Source organism: Tiliqua scincoides, chromosome 5 (assembly GCF_035046505.1).
Source record: "Tiliqua scincoides isolate rTilSci1 chromosome 5, rTilSci1.hap2, whole genome shotgun sequence".
NCBI lineage: Eukaryota > Metazoa > Chordata > Lepidosauria > Squamata > Scincidae > Tiliqua > Tiliqua scincoides.
Window position 1 is genome coordinate 1798684 of NC_089825.1, and position 27020 is coordinate 1825703.

General features: G+C 47.2%; 1 protein-coding gene across 5 annotated transcripts in view; it reads right to left on the reverse strand.

The window, feature by feature from the left end:
* ALS2CL (ALS2 C-terminal like) overlaps positions 1–26055 on the reverse strand; it is a 41845-nt gene extending 15790 nt beyond the window's left edge. The window contains exons 1-12 of one of the 5 annotated variants that reach the window (XM_066628495.1): positions 25981–26055; positions 12051–12159; positions 11310–11487; positions 10626–10691; positions 8950–9115; positions 8036–8164; positions 5394–5513; positions 5064–5131; positions 3667–3733; positions 2322–2518; positions 1928–1993; positions 1056–1154 (exon numbers count right to left, since the gene is read on the reverse strand). In XM_066628495.1, the coding sequence (XP_066484592.1) occupies positions 1056–1154; positions 1928–1993; positions 2322–2518; positions 3667–3733; positions 5064–5131; positions 5394–5513; positions 8036–8164; positions 8950–9115; positions 10626–10691; positions 11310–11487; positions 12051–12156 (1262 nt within the window). In that variant the 5' untranslated portion in view covers positions 12157–12159; positions 25981–26055. The other 4 variants (XM_066628494.1, XM_066628493.1, XM_066628492.1 and 1 more) reach the window with 4 other exon arrangements.
* Positions 26056–27020: the final 965 nt, after the last annotated feature.

The following is a 27020-nucleotide window of genomic DNA, read 5'->3' on the forward strand; positions in this document are numbered from 1 at the left end:
ATGTAATCCTTTAGAAATCAGTTTACTGCAATTTTCCCTCCATCAGGGTTGCTCTTAACCATGTTTGAGTACACACATGTACAGACATCACTTGAACTCCTGCTATACTTAGAGCTTTAACTGATTACACAGGTATTAAACCAGATTCTATTTGGGGGATTACTGTATTCTTAATTGATACTTGTAAGCCCCTTGTGGGCCTTTTTGAGGGCCAAGAGGTGAGAAATCTGAAAACTGACAGCCCAATACTATCCAATTTTCCAGCACCAGTGCAGCCTTGCCAATGGGGTGTGCACTACATCCTGAGGTGGGAGAGCAGTCAAAGAAGCCTCCTCAACAAAAGGGAACACGTGTTCACTTATCTTGGGGTTGTATTGTATCACTTATCACCGGTGCTGAAAAGCTGGATAGGATTGGGCCCTGTATCATTTTCACCATCATGACACAGGTGGCAGCAGCAAAACAAGGAGAATCAAAAGATATCCCCAAACTCTACAGAGAACTTTCATCTCAACCCAAATTGAAATGATAAAGAGATTAAGACAATTTGTTGAACAGAGGAAATGTTGATTTGCATCCACCAGAGGCAGATCAGAGCATCCCTGCTCTCTCCTCTCAGTTATTATGCATGGGTGGATAGAAGGATGTTCTTTTCCCTCTTACGCAACACCAGGGGACATCCACTAGAACGGACAGGTGGGGGAGTTAGGACAAAAGGAAGTATTTTTTACCCAGTGTGCAATTAATCTGTGGAACTCCTTGCCACAGGGTGTGGTGATGGCATCTAGCCCAGATGCCTTGAAAAGGGGATTGGGAAGATTTCTGGAGGAAAAGTCCATCACAGGTTACAAGTCATGATGGGCAAGAGCAACCTCTGGGTTCTAGAAGTAGGCCACCTCAGAATCCCAGATACAAGGGAGTGTATCCCTAAGTTCCCTATTTGAGCACTTTGTGGGCTGCCAACTGTTCTTCTGTCCCAGCTTCCAACAACTAGTCAACTCCCTTGCAGGCCACGGCTGACCTTCGGAAAGGAGCTACTCTGTAGGGCTACTTACTCGCAGATCCCATATCCACTCATTTTGCCTTCCCGCCAGTGGCACTTGTAACAATCATAGCGGTCCTCAGATACTCGGGGGATGAGGCAGATCCCAAACCTGCAGTCAAGGACAAGAAATGTTGGCAAAAACTATGCGAAGGGGCACCTGGCAACATTATCAGATTATGAGGTTTCCTGGGGCATTTGGTGGGCCGCTGTGAGATACAGGAAGCTGGACTAGATGGGCCTATGGCCTGATCCAGTGGGGCTGTTCTTATGTTCTTAACTACAATTCCCAGGAAGCCTTGCAGGTCTCTTGTTATCTGGTGTGCTCCCTGGGGCATTTGGTGGGCCGCTGTGAGATACAGGAAGCTGGACTAGATGGGCCTATGGCCTGATCCAGTGGGGCTCTTCTTATGTTCGTATGTTCTTATACATGACCCTGATACCAGGGTGGCAATGTGCCATTAGGTCAAGCATCCCTATTTTTCATCTCTACGGAAATCTCATATTAAAACTGAAGCATCCCATGCTGACTGGGGAGACCACTTGTCCTGGAATAGACATTTCATGGACGCATTCCTCCACGGCCTGCCATATGTGACAACCCTTGTGACAACCATGCTCTTGCGATGTTATAGATTGGAGTAGGGAGGGATGCAGAGGAAGCACAGCTTGCCAAAAGGTTGAGGGTGACAGACCCAAGATCTGAGATTTTTGGCTTATGGCTTGCACTCTCAACATTATCTTGTGCAACGTTACATCCAACCCTAGTTATGCATTAGACATGTTAAGCCTCCAGAACATATTGTAGCTGAGTATTTTCCAGCACACATGGGAAGGAGGCAACAGAGTTACACTGGAAGCAATCGACCGAGATCCCAGCCTCACCCATGTTCTAAGCCTTCCTTGAAGTCCCCAACATAGTTCCGGCCATCCAGCCATGTCAGTGTCCCTCTGCAAAGCAAAGAGAAATGTTATAGGCCATTCCAAAATAGAGGAATGCTGCAAGTACTGGAACCTGAACATTACACAGCAGCTCTCTTTCTGCAGAAGGTGCCATATTCAAAAGTTGTACCCCACTTGTAGGTAGGACATGGTACAGTCCGCCCTGCTACCTTTTGCTTCCTACCACCTTGTGCTGCAGTAGGTACAGACCAGACCAGGTCTACCGAAGCACATCTTTCTTCTGGAGAACGAACTGCAAAAGCAGGTGGGTCACCCTTGATCAAGAGATAAGGGTTGAAGGAAAAAAAACAGACATCCGACCTGGCTAGGCACTTACTTGCCATGGGGTTTACTCAGACACCACTCTCCATCGTAGACTGCATTCTTGAACCTCCCCTCGGCCCGGAAGGTGAACTTGAAACAGCGGCAGGCAGGAGGGTCCCTTCCTTCGCCAGCTTTACCCCACAGGGGAAAGTCCCTCTTTCCATTCAAGACCTGGCGCACTGCTTGATTCAGCTTCCACTGCCACACGGCCTGATGGGAGGAGGGCAGAGCAATCAGCTGGAGCCAAATTCCTCCCCCCATGCCAACATTTTTCAAAGTCCCAGCTTTTGCACACCAGTGCAATGTTCTTAACCTTTTAACAATTAGGGACCCCAAAAGGATTGCCCAGTATATCTCTATTCCCCCTTCACCAGACTGTCGATATCATCATCACCAGTCATGTTGGGTATGTCAAAAGATGTCAATAGTTTGGTTCTACTTTACAGATGGGCAGCTAAAAACAGACTGCCTCAAGCCATATTGATAATGGTGACTGCTAATCCAATCTAACTTTTTTTTAATTGTTCAGAGATAGAGTTCCATAACCCCGTCGTTTGATTCCCATACCCCCAAGGAGTGTTGATACCCCAGTTAAGAAGCCCTGCCTTGTAGGCAATGCTGCAGTCCCACTGAACCCTTTTCAACAAAACAGGAAGTGCAGGTGATGATTAAAACTTTGCTTTATTTAAAGGGATCACATATGGAAGGCATAAAGTGAATGGGTAGAGAAGTGGATGATCTTTGGATTGGAAGAAGACAGTAGCAGACAAGGGGCAAAGGGGCACCAAGTCTGCCACTTCCCCTGCCACTCAATATGAACTGCATTGGTTGCACCAGGGATGGGCCAGCAATGAAGAATCTGCCTTGGAAGGCGGTGGGTCTCCATTGCTGGGGTGAGGGGGATCTTTAAGCTAGAGAGCCACCTATCAGGATGTTGTAGTTATGGATGGCCTGCCTTGGCGGGGGCTGGATTCTATTTTGGAGGTCCCTAGGAATTCAGCAGGACCCCTCACCTAAGAACATTGTCCTACACAAGCCCCCTTGAAACAAACATGTGTTGTGCGAGAGCAGGGGCTAACAAAGAAGAGTCTTCTCAGTTCTGGACACCCCATTCCTTCAGCACTCCCTGTTCTGAGACAGCAGCCAACTCTCAAAGATGAAGATTTGCATTAGGGCCAACACCAACATTTCAAAAATGTCAAATTTGAAGTGAGTTTCCAAGCTCCCCCTAGATGAGCAAATCAGCTAAGGATTGAAGGAAAGTCAAATCAAGACACAAGACCTCTCTCAGGCAGATTCTGTACATGCCCAATTTGACTAGCCAGGAGTCTCCTTGGCCTCCACAGGTAGCCACTTACCTGGGCTTTTGGGTCTTTGGCCAAGATGAAAAATTCCTCTTCCGGCGTGACAATGCGGAGGGCATGCCTGTTGATAAATAGTTTAGTGGAAAGAATTCAGTTTTAAGCTATTTATTCAAAATTTATCCCCCACCCCATCTCCAAGTAATTAGAGCAGCTTACAAATAGAAGTGCCCACACAATATAAACAGTAGCATTACCCCATATCTCTTCCCTATTGGAGGCAGACAGCTCTTCCTATGGACATGATAGGGCACCCAGGGCCAGGTCCATAAATTTATCTGTTGCCGGCAACAGCTTCCCTATGTTGAGATGCCACTACCCACCCACCCCCAATTTGAGGCCTGCCTTGCACCTTCATTGATCAGTTTTTTGAAAATGGTGAAGACCTCCGTTAGCTCCTGCATTCTCAGACAACCAAAAGGTCTAGGTTCTTCCTTCCTCAGACATAGTTACAGTGATGATGCCATATACATAATAAAATGTTTTAAAAGCTATTGTTGAGTGAAATTGGGTTATTTCAGTTTTTGACTATTTAATCATTTCTCAGGCTACAATCCTAGACACTTTTCTGGGAGTAAGCACCATTGAACACAATGGAACTTCCTTTTGTGTACAAATGTCTAGGATTGCCTGGGAAGTTGTATACAGATCCATCCCCTCTTTCTACAGATTTTGGACCTGTGAAAAACGCACTGTCGACTCCAAACCCGCAGTGGGAGGGCCAGACTTGAGCTCCCAGATGTGGTCAGACTTGGGCTCCTGGATGTGACCAGAGATGTTCTCCAGTCACATCCTGGAGGCATTTTGAGGTCCGCAGAGTTTACAAAAACGGGAAGTGCCTTTCCAGTACTTCTGGAGGCCTCAGAACACCTCCGGACGCAACCAGAGAACATCTTTGGCTGAATGGACCAACTTGCAGATTTGCTTATCTGCTGGTTTTGGTATCTGTGTGGGAGGGCAGTCTGGGGACAGATCCCCCCCAGATATTGAGGACTGACTGCACTACAGAAGTCCGATTTATAAATTGCAAAAGATAAGAAAGTTATACCTGTCATAGTAACATGCATCTTCTTTCTGAAAATACCAACTTGGCATAACACCACACTCATGTGGTGGGGTGGGGTGGGGTGGAAGAGAAGAGAATTGGCACGGAGGACTAGCTAGAGATGGGGGCTGGCAAAAACCCCAGGTTGATAGACCTAAAGTCAGAGGCCTGTCCCCAGATCAAACAATGGGGAGGTATATAAAGGAAAAACCAAACTGGCGGAAATCAATGTTCAAATTCAAATTCACCCCATCACTAGAACAGTTGTCCCAGGAAGTGCCTAGTTCAAATCTCATCTCAGCCAGAGTTAACCAAGCATCTTGAAGCAGGCCATCAACATTTCACTTACTTTCCTACGTCCTTGGAGGTTGTGTCTACCCACACGAGCTTCAGATCAAAACTCTGGAAACCGCTTCCCTAAAAAGTCGTATGAAAGTGAAAAGGCACAGAAGTGAGGATTCATAGTATTGGTCATAGCTGGTGTCATTCACAAGCTCTTTCTGCCCTTGCTACAAGATGAAGCTGATGCTCCACTCGTGGTTCCGTTCCCCCCACCCCCAAGTGAGGCTGCAACAGGTCTTGCAAAGGCCTTGCAAGCTCCAGCTGCAAATCACTCAAGAGCAGATGAATGGTACTGGTTCAGTTAGGGTGCCAACCATCAGGGTTCCTATCTGCTCACCTGGATCAGCACTAGAATATCATCAAAAAGCAGAATGCGGTCAGATCGGCCCGTGCTGGGAAAGGCGGTAAGATTTCGGCTGTCTTCTAGAAGCCTCCGATTAGGCACACACAGAGCATCCTGCAAAACAGGGCCAGAACTTTTACTCCATCACTGCCTGGGACCAGCTTTAATGGCACAATTCAGTGGCTTGTGCTGAATGTTTAATGATAAGACAGCAAATTTCTGGACCTCATGGTTAAGTGAGTAACGTCTACTAAAAACTAAAAAAAAAATGAAGTCAATAAGGGTTTAAAGAATAAGGGTTGAAAGCCTTAAATCACACAGTATTGTCAGACAAAAATCACTAACTTCCTAAAGCAAACCAGATGGGATATTTATGATCCCTGAATTTTATGAGATGGAAAAACTATTGCAAAGTTTTAAAACTATAGTGTAGCTGCTTGTCAGAGTAAGTGTGCTCCAAAGGAGATTCAAGTGACTCCATGTTAGTTCAAGCTAGCCAAGCTAGCCACTTGGTTTGCAAGTGTGTGGTCAGTGTGTGGTCGGTCTGTGGAACTCCCTGCCACAGGGTGTGGTGATGGCATCTTGCCTGGATGCCTTTAAAAGGGGATTGGACAAGTTTCTGGAGGAAAATTCACTATGGGTTACAAGCCATGATGTGTATGTGCAACCTCCTGATTAGAAATAGGTTATGTCAGATGCAAGGGAGGGCACCAGTATGAGGTCAGGAAACTATAGGCCGGTCAGCCTAACATCCATACCGGGTAAGGTGGTGGAATGCCTCATCAAAGATAGGATCTCAAAACACATAGACGAACAGGCCTTGCTGAGGGAGAGTCAGCATGGCTTCTGTAAGGGTAAGTCTTGCCTCACAAACCTTATAGAATTCTTTGAAAAGGTCAACAGGCATGTGGATGCGGGAGAACCCGTGGACATTATATATCTGGACTTTCAGAAGGCATTTGACACAGTCCCTCACCAAAGGCTACTGAAAAAACTCCACAGTCAGGGAATTAGAGGACAGGTCCTCTTGTGGATTGAGACCTGGTTGGAAGCCAGGAAGCAGAGAGTGGGTGTCAATGGGCAATTTTCACAATGGAGAGAGGTGAAAAGTGGTGTGCCCCAAGGATCTGTCCTAGGACCGGTGCTTTTCAACCTCTTCATAAATGACCTGGAGACAGGGTTGAGCAGTGAAGTGGCTAAGTTTGCAGACGACACCAAACTTTTCCGAGTGGTGAAGACCAGAAGTGATTGTGAGGAGCTCCAGAAGGATCTCTCCAGACTGGCAGAATGGGCAGCAAAATGGCAGATGCGCTTCAATGTCAGTAAGTGTAAGGTCATGCACATTGGGGCAAAAAATCAAAACTTCACATATAGGCTGATGGGTTCTGAGCTGTCTGTGACAGATCAAGAGAGAGATCTTGAGGTGGTGGTGGAGAGGTCGATGAAAGTGACGACTCAATGTGCGGCAGCAATAAAGAAGGCCAGTTCTATGCTTGGGATCATTAGAAAAGGTATTGAGAACAAAACGGCTAATATTATAATGCTGCTGTACAAATCGATGGTAAGGCCACACCTGGAGTATTGTGTCCAGTTCTGGTCACTGCATCTCAAAAAAGACATAGTGGAAATAGAAAAGGTGCAAAAGAGAGCAACTAAGATGGTTACTGGGCGGGGGCACCTTCCTTATGAGGAAAGGCTATGGCGTTTGGGCCTCTTCAGTCTAGAAAAGAGGTGCTTGAGGGGATACATGATTGAGACGTACAAAATTATGCAGGGGATGGACAGAGTGGCTAGAGAGATGCTCTTTACACTCTCACATAATACAAGAACCAGGGGACATCCACTAAAATTGAGTGTTGGGAGAGTTAGGACAGACAAAAGAAAATATTTCTTTACTCAGCGTGTGGTTGGTCTGTGGAACTCCTTGCCACAGGATGTGGTGATGGCGTCTGGCCTGGGCGCCTTTAAAAGGGGATTGGACAAGTTTCTGAAGGAAAAATCCATTATGGGGTACAAGCCATGATGTGAATGCGCAACCTCCTGATTTTAGAAATGGGTTAAGTCAGAATGCCAGATGCAAGGGAGGGCACCAGGATGAGGTCTCTTGTTATCAGGTGTGCTCCCTGGGGCATTTGGTGGGCACTGTGAGATACAGGAAGCTGGACTAGATGGGCCTATGGCCTGATCCAGTGGGGCTGTTCTTATGTTCCTGCCATTGTAAATATCAACAGGAGAAGCACTTGTTCTGATGAAGTTTCTGAAGCTTTACTTTCAATCATTTATCATAGGAAATAAATGAGAGACTGAGAATTGACCCAGATAAAAAAAGATTGACCCACAAGGATTGACCCAAGTAAAAAAAAAGTCACAGTGCCAAAACTGTCACATCAGTGAACAGAAGCCGCAAGACTTTCAGTTCAGTGCTAGGGTGCTAAGCCGGTTTTGGGTTGGGGGGCGATAGTGACAGCATCCATGACCAGCTTCCACAGTGACGCAATGAGCCTGTCACTGTTGCAATTCACCTTCTTCATTTTGAGCCTGTTAGTTTGGCGGGGGTAGGAAGGGGGGAACTGGACCATAGACAAGTTACTCCTAGGCAAGTAATCTCAAATTCTTCCTCACTCACACGCACGCACCACAAACTTGTGTCCCAGGGACTTCCACAGGCTTCTGGTGAGACAAGCTTCATCCAAAGCTTGGCTGATGAAGGACTGCAGCTTTCCAAACTGCTCGGCAGCCTCAGTCACAACTTCTTTCTCCGGGTACTGGCAGGAGGAACAAAAACACAAAACACCGCTCTGGTTATCTCCCCCCTCTTGGTAACTATGGCTAGGTATACACTACAAAACTGGCCTTTGTTTTATGCCCCAGTTGAACAGTTATTGCTTCCCCAAAGAATTCTAGCCATGGATTTCTAGGCACTGTTAGTATTGCAAAGGTACTAGAATTGCAAGAAATCCCCAGTCCATCTGCCACATACAAAATTAAACATTTTCAGAATTCAAAGGATTGAGTGTTGGGAGGCCTTCTTATGATATCTGATGGGCAGGTACATGTTTTTAATAAGCAAGGCTGGACCAAGAGAGGGTGACAGAGCTTTTCATGGACATTTGCAACAGCACTAAAATAAAATTCATTCTATAGTTTTTGGCAATAGCTTTGAAAGGGGCCAAAAGAGCTCTTATTCACAGGAAACATTGTCTTCCTGCCATCTGAACTTTTTTTCTTTGCCCTCAGTGATGTCAGCACATGGCTAAATTTGATTAGCTACCTAACATCACGTCATGCTCTCATTCAATACACAATTTACACAATTCCCAGCCAGCCAAGATCTCCCATGGGACAACTGAGGACAACATCAAGGATGGTATTACCGGACAAAAGATTATTCTGAAGCTGCAGCAAAGGAGAGAAGCCATGGACGCGTGCAGGATTGGGGAGGGGGGGGAGGTAAACACTCATGATTTAGAAGAGTGCAGGTTTTTATAGAGCATTGAACCCCACAACTGTGATGTGCAGAGAACTGGTACAGCAAAGTTTGTGGGCTTACCTGACTGGAAGTTTCCTTGAGCTTGGAGAAGATGAGGCTGTACTGTTGGAGGTGGTCTCGGAAGGGTTTGTTCAGAATTGTATGGAGAGCCACCACTATGGATGTGTTGGGAGAGAAATCTGTGAGGAACTGCTGCAGAGATTGCTTGTGCTGCTTCCAGATCTCACTGCAAAGATTCAGAATCCAAAAGACACATATATAGTCATCAGCCACCTCAGAAGGCCAGATGCAGGGGAGGGCACCAGGACGCAGATTGTGTCTTGTTTTGTGCTCCCTGAAGCACTTGGTGGGCCGCTGTGAGATACAGGAAGCTGAATGAGATGGGCCTTTGGCTGGGCTCTTCTGATGTTCTTATAGCCAGGAGGTTGGGACTAGAGATGGATGCAATCCCTAGATGAAGATGCAGGGTCTGCTCCCATTCACAGGTTCCAATACCTTCCAATTTAAGACTCCTAGAAGCAGGGTCAACCCAAGACCCTGGGGGACCTAAGACAGTATGCCAAATGCTGCCCTCTGGCACATGCGCCATCTCCTCCACATGTCCTGTTCCATTCTGCCCCCTCTTCCTTTTCCAACCCAGGGATAGGGAGGTGGTGAGCAGTTGGACGCTCCCTGCCAATCTGCGACCTGAAGTGTCTGCCTCAGTTGGCCTCATGGGTAGCCCAGCACTGGGAGTTAAAGAAATTGCAGCACTTTTTACAGCACAGAGACCAAGCCCCACTCTCTGCTCTGCCAGAGTTCTTCTGCAGCACTACTTCCAAGAGCCGCACCTTGCTACACAAGCTTAAAAAAAAATTGGTCAACAGACCAAGAAGCAGTTGGCTGCTATCTCTCTCTGCATCCCACCCTTGGAAAAAATGTATCCACCCTGCGTCCTGCCAAAAAGGCCCTGGGGCAGAGATCTACATGAAACCGATCTCACACTTTGATTCAGAAGGCCTTCTCCTGCCCCAACACCCTTTGGGGTGAGCTTGCTTAGCCTGCACTGATGGACAGTGCAAAGCCCCTTATTCACTAGATCTGCTTGGAGACACCTTTGCCATAAGGCGGCCTGAAAAATCACCTCTTCGTGGGAACAAAAGGTGAGCCAAAGTTCAGGACTAGGTTACTATTCAATTAATGGGCATTCATGGTTAAGCTGATACTTTTAGAACTCAGAATACCAATCAAGCCCACCTGCCAAGGAAGGGGTTACAGTCAAGGTGGTAAGGAGGACTAGAGAAAAAGTTTGAGGGGCTTGGTAGTAAGATGTCCCCTTGGAGAACTACAAGGGAGTGCTGTTGCATGGAGGAACAGAGACAGGAGGAAAGAGACATGTTACATGACCCTATGGAATGTGGCTTGGCTCACTTGCTGGAGCCATGCAACCATAACAATTGCCTTACTGGACCAGCCCATTAGAGTGCATCCTCCCATCCTCCACCGTGGCCAACCAGATGCCTTTTGCAGCTGACAAGCAGATCACGAAGAAAATAGAATCCAAGTGGTGCCAGTATTCAAAAAGATATACTGCCGCTGTACAGAGAAGTTCCTCTGCAGTTGGTGTATTTTGGGGCATCAGTGCCTCACTCTGAGAGATGATATGGCAAAATGGAAGTCTGACCTTCCTTCTGCACCTCCCAGCTCTACAATTCTCTGCATGGCAAAAAGATTGGTCACCCAGAACCGCCACTCACCTCTTCTTCCTGGCAGCATGATCAAAACCTTGGACGACAGTGCAGCTGGCAAAAGTGGAAAAGTATCTATTGTTTAAAAAAAGTGAGAGAAGTGTTAGGCCAAATGCTTGAGCTCTATTGGATTCAAGCAGTATCCAAGAAACCTGTATGCCCTTCTACATGATCTTCTCAGGAAGGCAGGCAGAAGGGGCAAGACCATGCTCTGTTGAAACCAGCATTCTGACGTCTACAACCCTTTGCCCCTGATAAGGCTCCAGTTGCCAGAATTGTGCTTATCCATCCCCCCCCCCCCCCCCGCAGCTGCCCTGCTACTGGAACTCCAAATTGCCTATTCTTGTTTCCAAAGTGAACTCTGTCATTGGAAATTGTCTCAAGTTATTTGTAGATTTTTTGTCCATGAACTCTGCCACATGCATTCCTCAAAACCTGTAGTTCTGAGGAGTTGGCCTGGGGTTGCAGAGACCAGAGGAAGACCCATTAGGGTCCATTCCCTAAGTAAAAGAAAGGGGGCTTCTTGGAAAAGAGACCATTGTTTCTGGGTACCCCTCTCTTTCCATGAAACTTCATGTTTGTTTAAGCTCTTTGTCTTTGGGATGGAGGGACGTTAAATAAGTGGAACAGAACGTGCAGTCAGTGACACACGTACACAAGCAAACTCCCTCTCAGCTTTGCTGTTGTACTCACTGGATGTAAGTATCAAGGAACAAATCTGCTTTCCAGACTAAGTAAATATCTTGGATGCTGGCAGATTCCAACGTGCTCAAGGTTTTCTGCAGAGTTCTGTAATTTTCTTCTGTTAAGTTCCAGAGGACATGGAAGTGATCATTCAAAAGTAGGAAGAGCTTCAGATTCTCAAGGGAGCCTGAGAGACAGAAAGAGAAAAGTCTACAAGTCAGGACCAGAAGGGGAGGATATTGAGAGACATGAACCAGCCATCAATGTTTTGGGTGCTATGAGTTTTCCAGGACAGTTCCTCAATAGAGAACATCAATGTTTGGACAGTGTTAGAGGGGAAGAGGACCTCCTAGGATGCAGTGGAGACTACACCAACTGTTTCTGTTATGTCTTTTGGACACATTTTGGTGCATACTTTGGGGGCACAGCTCAGTGGTAGAACAGCTGCTTTGCATGCAACCGTGGGAAGACCCTGTCTGAATGGCACCACTGCTAGTCAGTGGACACTATGCTAGCCCAGGTGGACCACTTGGCCAATTCAATACAAGGCTGTGTAGTCAAAACAGGCACGCAAGAAGGTTCTAAGAATGGGTCACTCGTTTGTACCCAATTACTCTGCAGCCCATTTGTTTCAGAGCAAAAAAGAAACCAAACCAAACGGGACCCACTTGGTTTGGTTCTGCTTATTCCAAAAATGGACACAAGTTTCGACCAGAAAGGTCATGCCACTATTGGCATCTTGGCTCTCACCAGACTGCAGCAGGGGCTGAAGGACAACACTGTTGATTCGTGCAAGACAGGCCGAGAAAGTTTCCTCTGTCCTGAGCAAAGAGGTCGCCACGTCTGTGATGCTCATGTCCTGTTACGGCAGAAACACAGGAAGGAAGAGAAAGATTCAGACCTGGTCTCTAGCTGCAGAGGTCAGACCACCGGGTAGCTTTTCCAAAGTTAGCCTGAACCAAGTAACAATTTGCCGGTGGGGGGGTGGGGGAGAAGCAAGATGTTGTATCCTGCTTCAGAATGCTTTGCTGCACATAATCAATTTCTGCCCAGCCCACAGGTGTACACATTTGATCCCTGTTGTGTATATGCAACATTGGGCAGAAATGGCCTAAGAGAATCTAGACAATGAGGGGAGAAGCCCCAACTTGATGGGGGACAACATACCTGTAATTTGCAGGCTGAAGATCTCTGGCATCTCCAGGTAAGTTATCTCAGGCAGCTGGGCAAGACCTCTTCCCAAGACCTTGCAACCTGCTGCCAGTCAAAGCAGGCCACACTGGATTCAACAGACCAATGGTCAACAGAAGATAGCTTCACCTGCCCATGTAAAGTCACCTACAGCACAGCAGCCTAAAGCCACACACACTCACACACCCCTAATCTTTCTTCCTTCTCATCAGGAAGAGAACTTGGTTCACCACAGGCGACAAGCAAAGCTGCTCTCTGCAAGCCTGATACAGAGAACTGGCCAGTTGCGCTTCTGCAACAGCCCTGAGAAGCAAACCATTCCTGTGGCTCTGAACAAGTGTTCCCTACACCTAATGCAGGGAAGATCCCTGGGAACCCCCTCCCTCCAGATTCTCCAAGGCCAGGACTGCCAATATTTGTTAGGGCTTGCAGCACTTTCATGAGCCAAACAATCTAGCCTGAATCTTTCACATTTTGTACATTTTTTAATGTTGCAAGCCTCCCCAAGTTCCAGAAGTGGGTCTGATTCAGCGTCTTTAAAAAGAGTGATCCTTGGGTCAGAGTGATGACTGATAAGGGAAACAGGAAATCCCAAGCACTGTACCCTGCTGATAAACTAACCCTTATTTTTCCCCTTTTGCCACAAAGAGTACATTTGGAAGTTCATTGAGAAAAAGAAAATCAAGCCTAATGAAAAAATTATTATTATTATTATTAATATTATCTGGATTTGTAATACGCCTTTTTCCCCGAAGGGCACCCAAGGCGGCTAACAGCATTTAAAAGTAATAAAGTACATAAATGCATTGTATTTAATATAATACAAAATGCAAATACATGTTTGTACACATTCAAAGACACCACTTCAGGGCCACAGTTTTCCCTGGCAAGACTCCTGTGTCTTTAATGCCACCAGCAAGAATTTTCCCTTCCCTCTGGAAAAACAGCCAGGATAGTACAGTAGTTTGGGTGTCAAGACTTGGATCTGGATTCAAATCTCCACTCAGCTATGCAGCTTCCTGGGTGACCTTGGACCAATCACTCTCCGTCAGTCTAACCTACCTCACAGGGTTGTTGTGAAGACAAAAGGAGGAGAAAATTATGTATACCACCCTGAACTCTTTGGGGGAAGAGTGGTATAAAAATGTGAATTATTTAAAAGCTTCAGCCAATAAGGCAGAGGAGCTTCTTCTAGAAAAGGAGAAGAGAGCTCCATAGCAACCCAGTTTTAGAGTCAGCAATCAGCTCTGATGACAGGAAGTAAAATAAAGGCAGGTATAATGTAATAGGAAACACGCAACCAGCCACTTCGTTCAAGGTGGTCAAATACGCAAGGTCCTTTCCCAAAACAGGAAATTCTCAAAGCAACTATGTCACTGGCTCAGTCCACGGGCTTGCCTCCCCCCATCCCAAACGCTGACGTCCGAAAAGTGTTCCTCAAGAGTCCATCAAAAATGCCCAGCGCTGAAGAGCTTTTGCATGTAATGTTTTAAAAAACACGGCTGCTTTAGGACAGTCAGTCTTACTCAGGAAGGGTGGCCAGTAAGACCTGCCTCTGCAGATGCATAGCTAAGGCAAGCCACAACTCTCTGCCTAAGGGCACTTGGCGAGTTGGTGCAAGGTGAGACACAAACTGGGAGCCTATTGAGTTTCCAACCAGGAACTATAGCTCAGTCTCCGTTCCTCTGCCACACCAGCTCATACACCAATTTCAATTCGCTCTGGCACAAAGTCTCACAATTATTTCCATCAACTTCCTTCCCTAACCTTAGTTGCTACCTTAACTTAGAGCACCATCTAAACATATTCTACTTGGAATTAATTTCCATCAATTTGAATGGCATTACCCCCAAAAGCTAAACTTCCCAGTAGCAACACAGCACTCACAAGCTGCTTTCAAAACATCCATTAATGAGACTCTCCTAGAGAGATCGATAAGCATGCACAGAGTTTTAATTTTTAAAGTATGCGTATAACTGGAATAAAGCACAGGGCTCCCGAAGAGGATCAGCCCTCGCAGACACCCACACAGGTGAAGAAGAAACCTACAAGGTCAGAAGAGAACCTTGTCCGTTTCACTCTGAGGATGAAAAACTGGTGTGGTGGGTATCTTTTCAGGCAAGTTGGAGAGAGAGATGTGGAAATATCCAGGAGAGCAATGAAATTGTAACTGAACTGCGGGTCAAATTAAAATGCAGGAGTTCCACGTGCAAAACATTTTCACATTTTATTTTCAAAAGCAGCCCTGAAAAGGGGAGCATGCCAACCTCACCACCCTTGCCATGCCTATGATCCAACTCTCTCATCCCAAAGCTTCACAAATTGTGTGCATAATTTTCCCCTCCACAATCAAGGGCTGCTTTGGGGGGATTTAAATGAAGAAATTGGAGCACAAGAGAGGTTTGAACTCCTCTCTCCACGCTTACCAGAACCTTGATCCAAATCTGTCGTCCCCCCCAGCTGCCCTTTGAAGAAAACGCATTGGAGTTCCAATCACAGAGCCCCCACACCACACTTCGTTTGGGCCAGAGTCTAGTCAGAGGGAAGCCTGAACTGCATGGCTGCCCTAAAGATATCAGACTGCCTTCTCTGGTGGGTGATGAGGGTGGTCAAGCAAAATCCCCTGCAGTGTTTTGCCTCTGGCTGCTTGCCAGAGTTTGAATGTTATGTGAACACCAGAAAATTGTTGCCAGGAAGACAGAAAGGAGTGCTGCCAGGGTGGGGTGGGGGATTGGAACAAAAAGGTCCACAACTTCATTGTGGCTTACTGCCCATATTTAAACTACTGAGTCAGCATCACAAAAGGAGCTGGTTCCTTGAGCACATCACCACTTCCAGCACTGCTGGAATCACTATCACTATCACGATGAAATCACTATGGGTGATTGCACTTGCCCATGTTTGAATTGTACGAATACATATTGATGCTTATGGAGAAGACTTGGGCTGCATTTCCACTACAGTATTACACTACAGTAGTAGTACACTACACTACATCATTCCCCTGGGGGCTGGGGGTAAGAATACGCCCTCAGTTTGGCTGTACTTGTCGTAAGAGGCGACTGAACAGCCGCCGGGTAGATGGGACTCGTCAGCCTGGGAAGGCAGCTCATCTGAGAGAAGGAAAACTCTGATCCCAAACCTCCACTGCCTTGTGGCTACATCCAGTTATGGAAAAGGCTTCAGGAGTCAACCTCGAGGCAAAATCCAGAGCCGGAGTCCCTGAGGCAGTTCATGGCTGAACACAGTCACGTTCTGGCAACTACTGTGACCAACTGTATTGGCTTCTGCCTTTCCATTGGACCATTTCAGCGATGTGGAGAGGGGGGATTTGCTGCATGGGTAACAGTCTATCCTCCGTATCTACTTTACCCAGGCTTCGCGCACTGGAGAGGACACTCTGTTCCAGAACACTATTCCGAGCGTGATATCAGTCTTCCGAGACTGAAGGATGCCAGCAAGTCATTAAATCCACTTCCAATCCACTTCAAATGCAGCCCTGAACAGGCTAAGACTGAAGAACCCACATTTATTAAAATAAATGTGGGTTCTTCAGTCTTAGCCTGTTCAGGGCTGCATTTCCACTATAGCTTTAATCCACTTCTAATGCAGGTATACTCCCCAATGCATTCTGGAGACTATAGTGTGTTAAGGGTGGCTATAGTGTGTTAAGGGTGGAATTATTTATTTTGTAATAAATGTTGTTTTGAACTGTATAGTTTGTTTTGTCATGGCCTGAGCCCCCTGGAAGCCCAGACCCCACAGATTTTGGCCCTTGCCTCCCTCTCCTCAGGCCTGCACCTGGGCTGAACTTTCCATGCTCCTCTGTAACCCTCTCTCTCAACCTAGTATACTAGCTGCCAGGACAAGGTCAGAGCCCAACCATCTCCCCAGTGTGCCTTGTTCATTTTCAAAGCATCATGCTTTTACCCCACACTTCCTGCAAGGTACTCAGGGAAAGGGACTTGGTTCTCCTCTCCCTTCATGTTATCCTCACCATCACTCTGTGACAGACGCAGGTTCATTTGAAAGATCACGACAGGGCCCAGGTCAACCAGAGATCTGAGCCCAAATCTCCCCAGTTCTCTTTTAACACACTAAGGGCGCAATCCTGACCCCTTATGTCAGTACTTTCCAGCACTGGCATAGCAGTGCCAATGGGACATGTGCTGCATCCTGCAGTTGGGCATCACTCACAGAAGCCTCCTCAAAGTAAGGGAATGTTTACTCCCTTATCTCGGGGCTGCATTGCCCTTATGTCAGTGCTGGAAAGCACTGACATAAGGTGTTAGGACTGCGCCCTCAACCTCTACCCCCCGCCCCCACTGGTTCTGACATATGGTTCTGTTTATATGTGGAAGACACCACTTTGTGGAACACGCCGTCAGTCAGATTTCAGGCACAACTCGCCCTTGCGAACAGATTTATGCTTCGAACCCAGTCTTTACATGCAGCAAAACAAAGTGGGGGTAGGAAGAACAGGTAGAGCTACTTCAGGCTATGGGCAAACAGACATGCATATGGTCCATGCATTAATAATTAAACGTGAAGTTCCTTCACAGGGACTGGCAGAAATTCTGTTTTCCAACGTGGGCAACATTTCAAGAATTATGCACACCCCATGCAGCCAGAAGTGGCCCAGTCTAAAGGGACTGGACCACCTCATTCTGTGGCACACGTGGACCAGCCCCAGAGCAAGGCATTCTCTCAATCTCAGTTGTTTACGAAAGCTCCCTTCTGGCTTCTCCTTCCCACTTACCTGCACAGATCCTGTTTCCAGGAAAGTCACTCCCTACCTGATGACTCACTCTCCTGGCATCTGTTTATGCTGCTAGGAGGACAGACTTTCAGGATCCAACCCACCCAGGAGAAACCAGGCCCTGCACAATCAGTTCAAGGAGAAAAGGAAGTGCTGTCATTCTGCTACAGAAAGACACTATTTTTAGAGGATGTTCTTATTCTAGGGTTCAAGGGAAAAGGCTGATGCTAGGTTAGGTCATGTTTTTGGTGAAATTGTGCTGGGCTATACTATTCAAAGGGGAAATGAGGCAGAAGAATTACTTTCCAGTTCCAAATATATGGATGAGAGAGAACCAAAACAAAAGCTGCCCGCTGCTTCCTTTCAAAGCAAGCTTTTCCGTCCAACACTGTATCACATCACCCGGCCTCCTGAACTCCACAGTCTCCAAGGTTCCAGTGGAAGGTTGAAGCCCCAACCCGATCCCCAGGAAGCCAAAACAGGAAGCCATCACAAGAAAAGAAAAAAAGGGTGGACAAGAAGATCCCCAACTTCTTATTACAGACAGTTGCCCTAGAACACGGTGCTCCAAACTGCGGCCAGTGGGCTGGATCCGGCAACCTTGCTAATTCCTGCCCCACGTGAACAGAGCCTACCGTTCCATGGGGGAGGCTTCCATTGCCGCTGCTGATCTCCCCCCATGTTCACTCCATCCCACCAGTTCCACGTTCTGCTGTCCCACCAAGATTTGCACCACGATTTCCTGATGGATGTGGCAGGGAGGAGCGAACATGGAGGAAGATCGTGGTGACGATGGCAGCTTCCCCCATGGAATGGTAAGCTCTGGTTGCACCAGGGAAGCTGTTTGCAGCATGCAGAGGACTCCAGTTTGGAGACTACTGCCCTAGGAACAGAGCCACAGAACAAGGAAGAGTCTCCTGGAAGTGACATCACAAGAAGCAAAGACCGTAGAGAAGACCACAGAGGTCAGTGTGCAGCGAGAAGAAAAACATTGACAAATCACTGATCTTGACAGCCTGTGAGAAAGTCATAGTCTCCAGGCAAGCAACCCCCTGCTGTGAGCCACTTGGTCACCTTGCCAAGTGGCTTATCTGGCACAGACAGCACAGAGTATGGCAAAACAGCTGGTACAATTACGGACGGCACAGAGTTTCCCCTCCCTCTGATAAACCCTTGTGGTCATCCAGGGACAACCAGCTAATGATCCCGGTTCAACAAAAGAGACCTCTTCATCAGATAATGTCCCCAGACATTGTGACCAAACACAGAGGTGGCTGCCATGCTTGGAGGGCTGCAAGAGAGGTTTTGACCAGCACATGGAGGAGGAGAGGTCTATCCTTGACTTCTAGTCATGATGGCTACATAGAACCTCCATGTTCAGGGGCAGTGCAATGCTGCTCACCACCAGTGGGAAAGAGCCATTGCCTTAGAGCAGTGATTTTCAACCTTTTGCATCTCACGGCACACCGACAAGGCACTAAAATGGTCAAGGCACGCCACCAGGTTTTTGACAATTGACAAGGCACACCATGCTGCCAGTGGGGGGCTCACATCTCCCATTGGCCCTATTAATAAATGACTTTCCCCCAAATTCCTGTGGCACACCTGGGGGCCATTCGCGGCACACCAGTGTGCCACGGCACAGTGGTTGAAATGGCTGCCTTAGAGCCTTGCCTCTGGGGTTCTCTGAAAGTATGCAAGTGGGAAAGTATCCTGTGGGAAGCAGGATGCCAGACTAGGATGCAAACGTCGATCCCATCTAAGCCTCTTCAGCCCTCCACTCTCTACAAGACTTACAGCACAAAACTCTGCAAGTTTATTATGAAGTCCCATTGTATTCAGTGGGGCTTACTCCCAAAAAGAATGCCAACTGAGGGCCCAATCCTATCCAATTTTGCAGTGCCCATGCAACTGTGCAAAGGGGGCATGCACTGCATCCTGTGGTAGGGAGGCACTCAGAGAGACCTCCTCAAGTTTTTGGCACATTTGTTCCCTTACCTCAGGGCTGCATTGTAGCTGCACCGGCGCTAGAAAGTTGGACAGGATTGGGCCCTCAGTCTATAGTGTAGCAGCAGCTTTTAAAAATTCAGGAACGGAACATTCAATTTTCAACAGTACTTTAAAAAAACTAGAAAGTCACAAGGGACTCCAGCCTGCTTCGATCCTATATCCTGTGTGATCTGCATTCCAGCAGCATGGACACCGTCAGTAGCTACTCATCAGGAACATAAGCACTCTATACATGCACCAAGGCAGCCTTCACAAGAAACAGGGTGCAGCCTTGACCTGAACCTAATTCAAGCACATTGTATTCAACAAGGTGACACTGTAAAGCCTTTCAACACTTTTCAACCACTGTGCCATGAACATAAGAACATAAGAACAGCCCCACTGGATCAGGCCATAGGCCCATCTAGTCCAGCTTCCTGTATCTCACAGCGGCCCACCAAATGCCCCAGGGAGCACACCAGACAACAAGAGACCTGCATCCTGGTGCCTCCCTTGCATCTGACAGAGTCCATTTCTAAAATCAGGAGGTTGCGCATACACATCATAGCTTGTACCCCATAATGGATTTTTCCTCCAGAAACTTGTCCAATCCCCTTTTAAAGGCATCCAGGCCAGATGCCGTCACCACATCCTGTGGCAAGGAGTACCACAGACCAACCACACGCTGAGTAAAGAAATATTTTCTTTTGTCTGTTCTAACTCTCCCAACACTCATGGCACACTCGTGTGCTGCGACTGGTCCCCAGGTGTGCCGCGGAAATTTGGGAGAGGGTCATTTATCAGTAGGTCCATTGGGGGATGTGACAGCACAGTGTGCCTTGTCAATTGTCCAAAAACCGATGGTGTGCCTTGACCATTTTAGTGCCTTGCCAGCGTGCCATGAGATGAAAAAGGTTGAAAAATCACTGCTCTAGACAGTCCCGTTTCACTCCTGGCCAGCCACTGGATCTCAGGCTGCTCCTGATGCAGAAGATCTCAGCCCTAGAAAGCGGTACTGGAAAAATGCAAAAGACTTACCTGGCCATCAGGTAGGGGCTGTGGCTCAATGGTGGAGCACATGTGTTGCATGCAGAAAGTCCCCAGTTCAATCCCTGGCATCTCCAAATTGGGCAGAGAAGCATTCCTGGCTGAGAATCACTGCCAGTGTGTCAACAATACTGCGTGGGGTGCGACTCCATCAGAGACCTGCCGCTTCGTATGCCGGAGCCACCCTCACTTCCCTGTGTAGTTTGCTGCTGCCACTAAGTTGCTCTGGGCAGCCTTTCCAAGGAGGAGTGTTTTAGGAGCTGCAGACGTCACTGACCCTGCCCTACCGCCCTCCTAGACCTCAGCCAAGTTTCCTCTTCTGTTCCAGTACAGACTCAGGCCTGTTTCCTGGATGACACACACTGGCCCGAGGTGCTGTTATGAAACCTCCCTGAGCACAGAGGCTGCAGGAGTCACATCACCAATCCACCACACTAAGCTGTTTGCAAACAGGGAGGCTTCTCTGGTGGCATGTGCCAAATGCCAGGCGCACGCAAGCTCTAAATGCGGCCAGGATTTTGCCTGGGAGGAGGTGGCTGGCTAGGGTTGTGTCCCCACCATGTTCACCAATCTTTTTTTTTTTTTTGGGGGGGGGGGGGCAACCAAGGGCTGACAGACACATGACTGTTCATCGAACAATGCTGAACACATGTGCCTGGACCAGTGTTGATGTCAGCAACCTCCAACTCAGGCCCCCTGCATAGGGATGAGGAGCAGATTCTCCTATTCTGCTGGTCTGCAGCAGTCATTTCAGTACAGCCACACTTCTCTCCCTCCCATAGTATGTCACCAGTGTGCCATCATAACACAGCACGATCAGGATGAGTTTAAGGAACCAAGAGCTGCAGCAAACCCCACGTGGGAGGGATGCTCTCTGCAAAATCCTGAAGTCCACCATGGAAGAATGGCAAATGTCAGATGTGTTTCTATCCCACCCCCTGCCCCTGATCCTCAACATTACTCAGTGAAACACGTTTGACAGAAACAGTGACTGGTCCAAGGCAACCACTCAGTGTGCTCCACACCCAAAGGGCAAACGTGAAATTGACACACACAAAGATCAGCAAGCTGGTCCATCTCACCCACCACTAGACCAAGAGACAGCTGCTCTCCAAGGCCCCAGTGAAGGGTTTTTCCCAGGTGACTACTAGAGAATCTTTCAAGGACCACACAGTATTGCACCTGTGGCTCCCTACTTGCAAAGCACATGCTCCACAATAGTCCCACACTCTGGGCCCCCCAAAATGCCTATGGCCACTGACCATGGGAAATGCTGAAGAACATTCAAGAGTGGAAGAACAAGAAGCCGGGCCTCCGCAATGGAATTAAGAACGTGCCTGAAAGTCATTTGCCCCATTCAAATTCCTCTCACTTGGACAGAGGCCTCCAGACAAAAGCCACACTGTGGTTTCAAGGCCAGCCACAGTCGGCTGAAGAAGACAGAAGCCCTTTTGCTCTTCAGCTGCGGAGGAGCAGGTTCCTGCTCTCGCTCTAGAATGCAGCTCCACAAAGGCCACACATTTTCTGCTTCAGAATACCATCATGAGCAACAAGTGGTCCTTGTTCCTGGCGCACCAACAGGCCACAATGCCTCGCCTCCGCACCTCAGCTTTGCCAAGGGCATGCATTCCCTGCCACAGAACATTCCTAGTATCCTAAGGAGGAGGGGGGCTTGGATTGGGAGGAGTGGAGGGCATACAGGTGGAAGAAAGCCCTCCGCACCTCTTTCAAATCCAAACTCAAGGACAGGTGTCTAGAACCGTCACAGTGCTGGGTCAGTCTCTCCAAAATGTGAGACACCACCGCTTTGTAGGCATCATCAGTTCCTTCCTTAAAGGCAGATGGTCTCTTCTGCATAGCACCTCCCCAGCATGTCAGGATGAAAACAAGGACATTTCAGGTGGCACACCCTTAGAACACCCCCCTCCCCTGAGCCTCCACCCCTCAGTGCAGCCTGAAGCATCCTTTGGTTCTCCAGATTGCAGTGACATTGCCTGGATCTCCTCCTGGAAGGGCAGCAGTCGCAGCTGGCAGGCAAAACCGCTGACAGAGCAGTCCCAGGTCAGTGAACAGGAACAGCTTTTTCGCAGGGAATAATGGCCCAGAGCAGCCACACAGCCTTATTCCTCTTGTGTAATTCCACACAGGCTACAGGCTGCTTCCTGGGATGAGGAAGGCTGGACACAACCCAATGGCGAGAGCTTACCCCCCATCCGTCTCTTCCAAAAGGAGCGGAGTGGACAGAGACCCCAAAGACAAGGCAAAAAGCACCCGTCCATAACAGGGAGTGCTGTGTCCCCATGCACAGAAGACCTGGAGATATGATTTCATTTGTGCATAAAAATTAGTAAATTACAATATTTGCAGGCAGGGTAGAAAGCCAAGAGGTTCAGCAGAGTTTGTGACGGTCTCCAGGAGTGATTCAGACCCCCATCATGGGCTGAAAGGCCTACCCCTGGCCCTAAGGAGGAAAATATCATAGGCTGAAAGGCTTACCCCGGGCCCTAAGGAGGGTTGTGCATGCAGGCTTCCCTTCCCTTCCCACCACACAGGCAGAGTACACCGAGTACAATTCTCTCCAATACATTAACAAGGCAGCTTTGAAGCCTTGGCATGACTGCAGGTCCCGGTCCCAGGGATTCTACTGCTCAGGGCTTAGACGAGGCATAGGATAGCCAAGTATGCACAGACCATGCCGTGCCCACAAATATACACATACCCACTGCATATAGACAACTGGGTGCACACACACACGTACAGATTTGTCGATGGTCTCCATTCTAACCTCTCACATGCTCTCTGAGACTGCAGAACCAATGTGTGTTGTCCAAGTTTCATTTGCCCCCTCCATCCTGCCAGCACTTTGCAAACCAAAGACAGTCTTCCTCTGCCAGTTGTAGGGTGAGAGGCAGGAAAAAGAAAGTTCCCCCTCTGGTACCAACCAACACTCGTCCTTTAGATGTTTGTATTTAGGTATCATCAACAGATTGGGATAAGTTTCTTCATTTGTTAAGCTCTTCCCCAGCCATGTTCCCCCCCCCCCTTCTTCTAATTTTCTCGATGCTCCTTTATTTTAGAATTGATGCACTCAGGTCTCATACACTTTGTCTGGTATATTATTTGAGATTCATTCAGTCAACTATTTCAACCCATTTTGCCATCCCAGTGCGTCTCCCCCAAAGAACTTAACAGCAAATGAGAAGGTGGTCACAGAAGCTCAACAAGGTGGTCATTCTGTTGTTCTCCTAACAGCTATTTTTGCGGTCCAAGTCACAAAGATAATGTTCTTGGGGTTGAAAATCCCCATCTCTCTCTTGCAGACGAAGGACCACACACTTCAAATTCCAGAAAAGGATTTCCACAGCAGATTTGCTGAAAGCAACGAACCTAAAACACTTTGTGGCTCCCTTCTTCAGTTGGAAGACTAAAGCTCAGCTGGTGCAAGCTAAAATGACTGTTCCTCACCTAGAATGTTATGGCTTATGGCAAGGCTGGCTACATGCCCTCAAACAGCAGCAGCCACAAAGCCAAGACCTCCTTCAATGCAGAGTCCGAGTTGGGGGGGGGGGTCACCTTTCTCTACGCATCAGCTGTGAGCACACCATCATGTAAAAAAACACCCAAAGTAAAACTGGAGTCCATGTTGAATAACACTTATGCAAACATTTCCCTGTATCCCTAAGTGGTATCCAGATCATTGAACTTCTGCCGGAACCATACGAAGAAGAGAGCACAAGCTGAACCAGGAAACACTGGTTTGAGACACAGGCATGTGCTTTCCTGTTGATACATTCTTTTAAAAAATGACTCCCTGACTTTTATAGAACAATGCATGCTTGTTCAGAAGAAAGTCCTATTCTGTCCAATGGGACTTACTCCCACATATGCACAGGACTGCTGTTGGCCCAGGAGCCAAAATACTATGGGAGCCAGAGAGCTGGACAAACACTTTAATAAGTGACATTTGCCAAGAATTAAGAAACTTTTGCTCATTTTTCCAACTTAGTTTCTTCATTGTTCCAGAAGCTCCCACCGTTCTATGCTCTGCTGCTCAATTTCTGCTTACTTAGAAGCATTCCTAAACTAATTCTAGAACTGGAAGACTTTGGCCCCATTTCTTCCGCACCCCCAGTTGCCAGCACACCACTGCACGCATTGTTAAGGAAAAGAAAAAGAAAAAAGCAATCTTGAAATGACTATGTGTATGCTTGCATCAAGATTCTTTTTGTGTAGTGTTTTACTGATTTTACACATGTGCTCTTGCCGCTACACTTCAGAAAACGCACCACGCAAAATAATCTTATTTATACTAGGAACTTCCACCCCACCTTTTGCAAACTCCTGATGTCGACTTACAAAATTAAGAAGCAGTTTAAAAGAGCAATGAATTTCAATCAAACACTTCAACAAAAACAATGTGTATCAGTAACAGAGGCAACCAAAAGACCTCACGTAACCAAACCTGTGGCAAACTCTGCATGCCTAGTGCTCTGTACAACATGTGACTTTTTGTTCATTTCAAATCATCGAAGGATTCCTACTGCATTGTTTTTTCTTGGGAAATTAGATCCAGAAAAACAAATTGGAGGATCAGAATTGCAGAAGCATCTCTACGTAGGGCTTAAAACCCAGTCGGGTCATCTCAGTTTACCAAAAATGGAACTCTTGAGCTCACCACAATTGCGGCCTCTTGTGATCAAAGAGAGGAACTGTCACAGCCCTCCAAGTTGTCATTTTCTTTAACTATCTTACTGGTCAGTCACAAGACAGGCCAAGGTGTAGACAAAGGCGGCTAGAGACCAGGAGACACCCACCATAGCTCCATTCCATACTCCTTTCTCCAATTCCATTCCTTTCTCCAAACTAGCAGAAAATAGGGACACTTCCTCTAAAGGAGAGGTGGGTATTCAACTTTAGAGAACCTGGACCTTTAACAATTGTGTAGGAGAGAGAATTTCAGCAGGTACAAACACCTGCTGATATTCCCTCTGCTGTATAATTGTTAAAGGTCCAGGATCTCTAAAGTTGAAAGTTTGTCCATCCCTGCTCTAAGGATGCACAACAATTCTGGAGAGTATGCAAGGAAGTGTTCCTTGATTACTACCTTGGAGTAACGAAACCCTACTATTTCTTGCTGTTGTCTGGCGGTAACATGCTAGATCACACAGCCATATTTCACCATCAGACTGAGAAGGGAATAAGCAAATGATGGTAGAAAACAGGGAGTGTTGCAGAAACCCTGACACTTGCAAAATTATTAAGCAATCACATGGTTTCAGCTTCAACCACATTGTTTACCAGGTTTTTCCAAACTTAACGACTGCACAAGTCAGAATAAGTCAGAAGTACAATACACAAAAGATAACAGAAATAAGTAAAAATATAAGTTCACCAGGACTTCTGTTACAGCCTTTTCTTTCCATACTTTAAATTGCAAGAACAAAAAACCAAGTTCAATATTTGGGGGAGCAAGAGTAAGCAACACCACAACCCCTCCAGATGAAAATTATCCCTTGATAGCTTCATTAGCCAGACTCACCAGACAACCATGGAGCAAAGACACCTCCCACTTCTCAAAGTTTACTTGAAGCCAATGTGTCAGTTGAGCAACACTTAGTCGTCCTCCCTGCCTGCAAACACCACCACTTCTGCCTTCTTCTTGCCCTTCCCAGCTCACATGTTTTCTCCACTCACATGTTTCAGCAAAAGCTGTTGACGGAAGTCACTCCGGCCAACCCTCTTACAGCAGTTCTCAGCTCCCGAGATCGGTCAGGCTCCCCAGAAAGAGGCACATCCCTGCCTCCCACAATGCTTCACTAACACATTCCTGGTGCTCATGGAAACTGCTTGAACAGTAGCCAGCCGACCAGTCCCTTGGCAGGGAGCCACATGGCCTTCAGAGGGCAAACACTCATGTAGGGAATTAACAGCAAGAATGCATCGCGACAACAGGAAAAACCAGAACGTTGGTGCTGGTTCCTGATACTATAATTAAGATACTATACTATCCTGATACTATAATTAAGAGCTGCAAGAGACCAAGCTGCAGGAGACCAAGTGTTCTGCAAGAGGATCAACAGGTCTCTACATCGATTGGTTCATGAGCTAAAGAAAGAGGAAAAAAGGTAGAAATAGTGAAGGGCAGTGGCAGTTAAATCAGGGACCCACCAACTCAAAATTGTAAATTTATATATAGATAAAATTTGCATTACAATGCCATTTTAAATGATGAAAATTCTAGTGTTCTATAAAAGATTGGAAAAACCTCTTTCTGTTTAGCCACCAACAGGCCTCCGCCCCCCATGAATTTGTTCAGGAATTCAAGAGAGGCGCTATTATTGCTGTTTCAACATTGTTATTCTGTTCTAGCAGAGATTCGCAACAATTGTTTTTTGCCTGGTTAATTCAAATCCAAATTTCATATTTCGCCCCTGCTGCCCAAACCACAACCCTGTAGAACTCCCATAACTACTTTTTCACCCTAAAAGAGAAAGGAATAAGGAAAACCAACCATAAACACTTCTCTTGCAATGTAAATAAGGGCCCGACCCTGTCCTACTTCCCGGCACTGATGCAGCCCCAAGGTAAAGTTACAAATGGTCCCTTCCCTTGAGGGGGCCTCTGTAACTGCTCTCCCACCACAGGATGCAGAACATGCCCCATTGGCACAGCTGCATCAGCACTAGAAAGTTGGACAGAATTGGGCCCACGGTTTCCCAGTCTGGTCGCCTGGA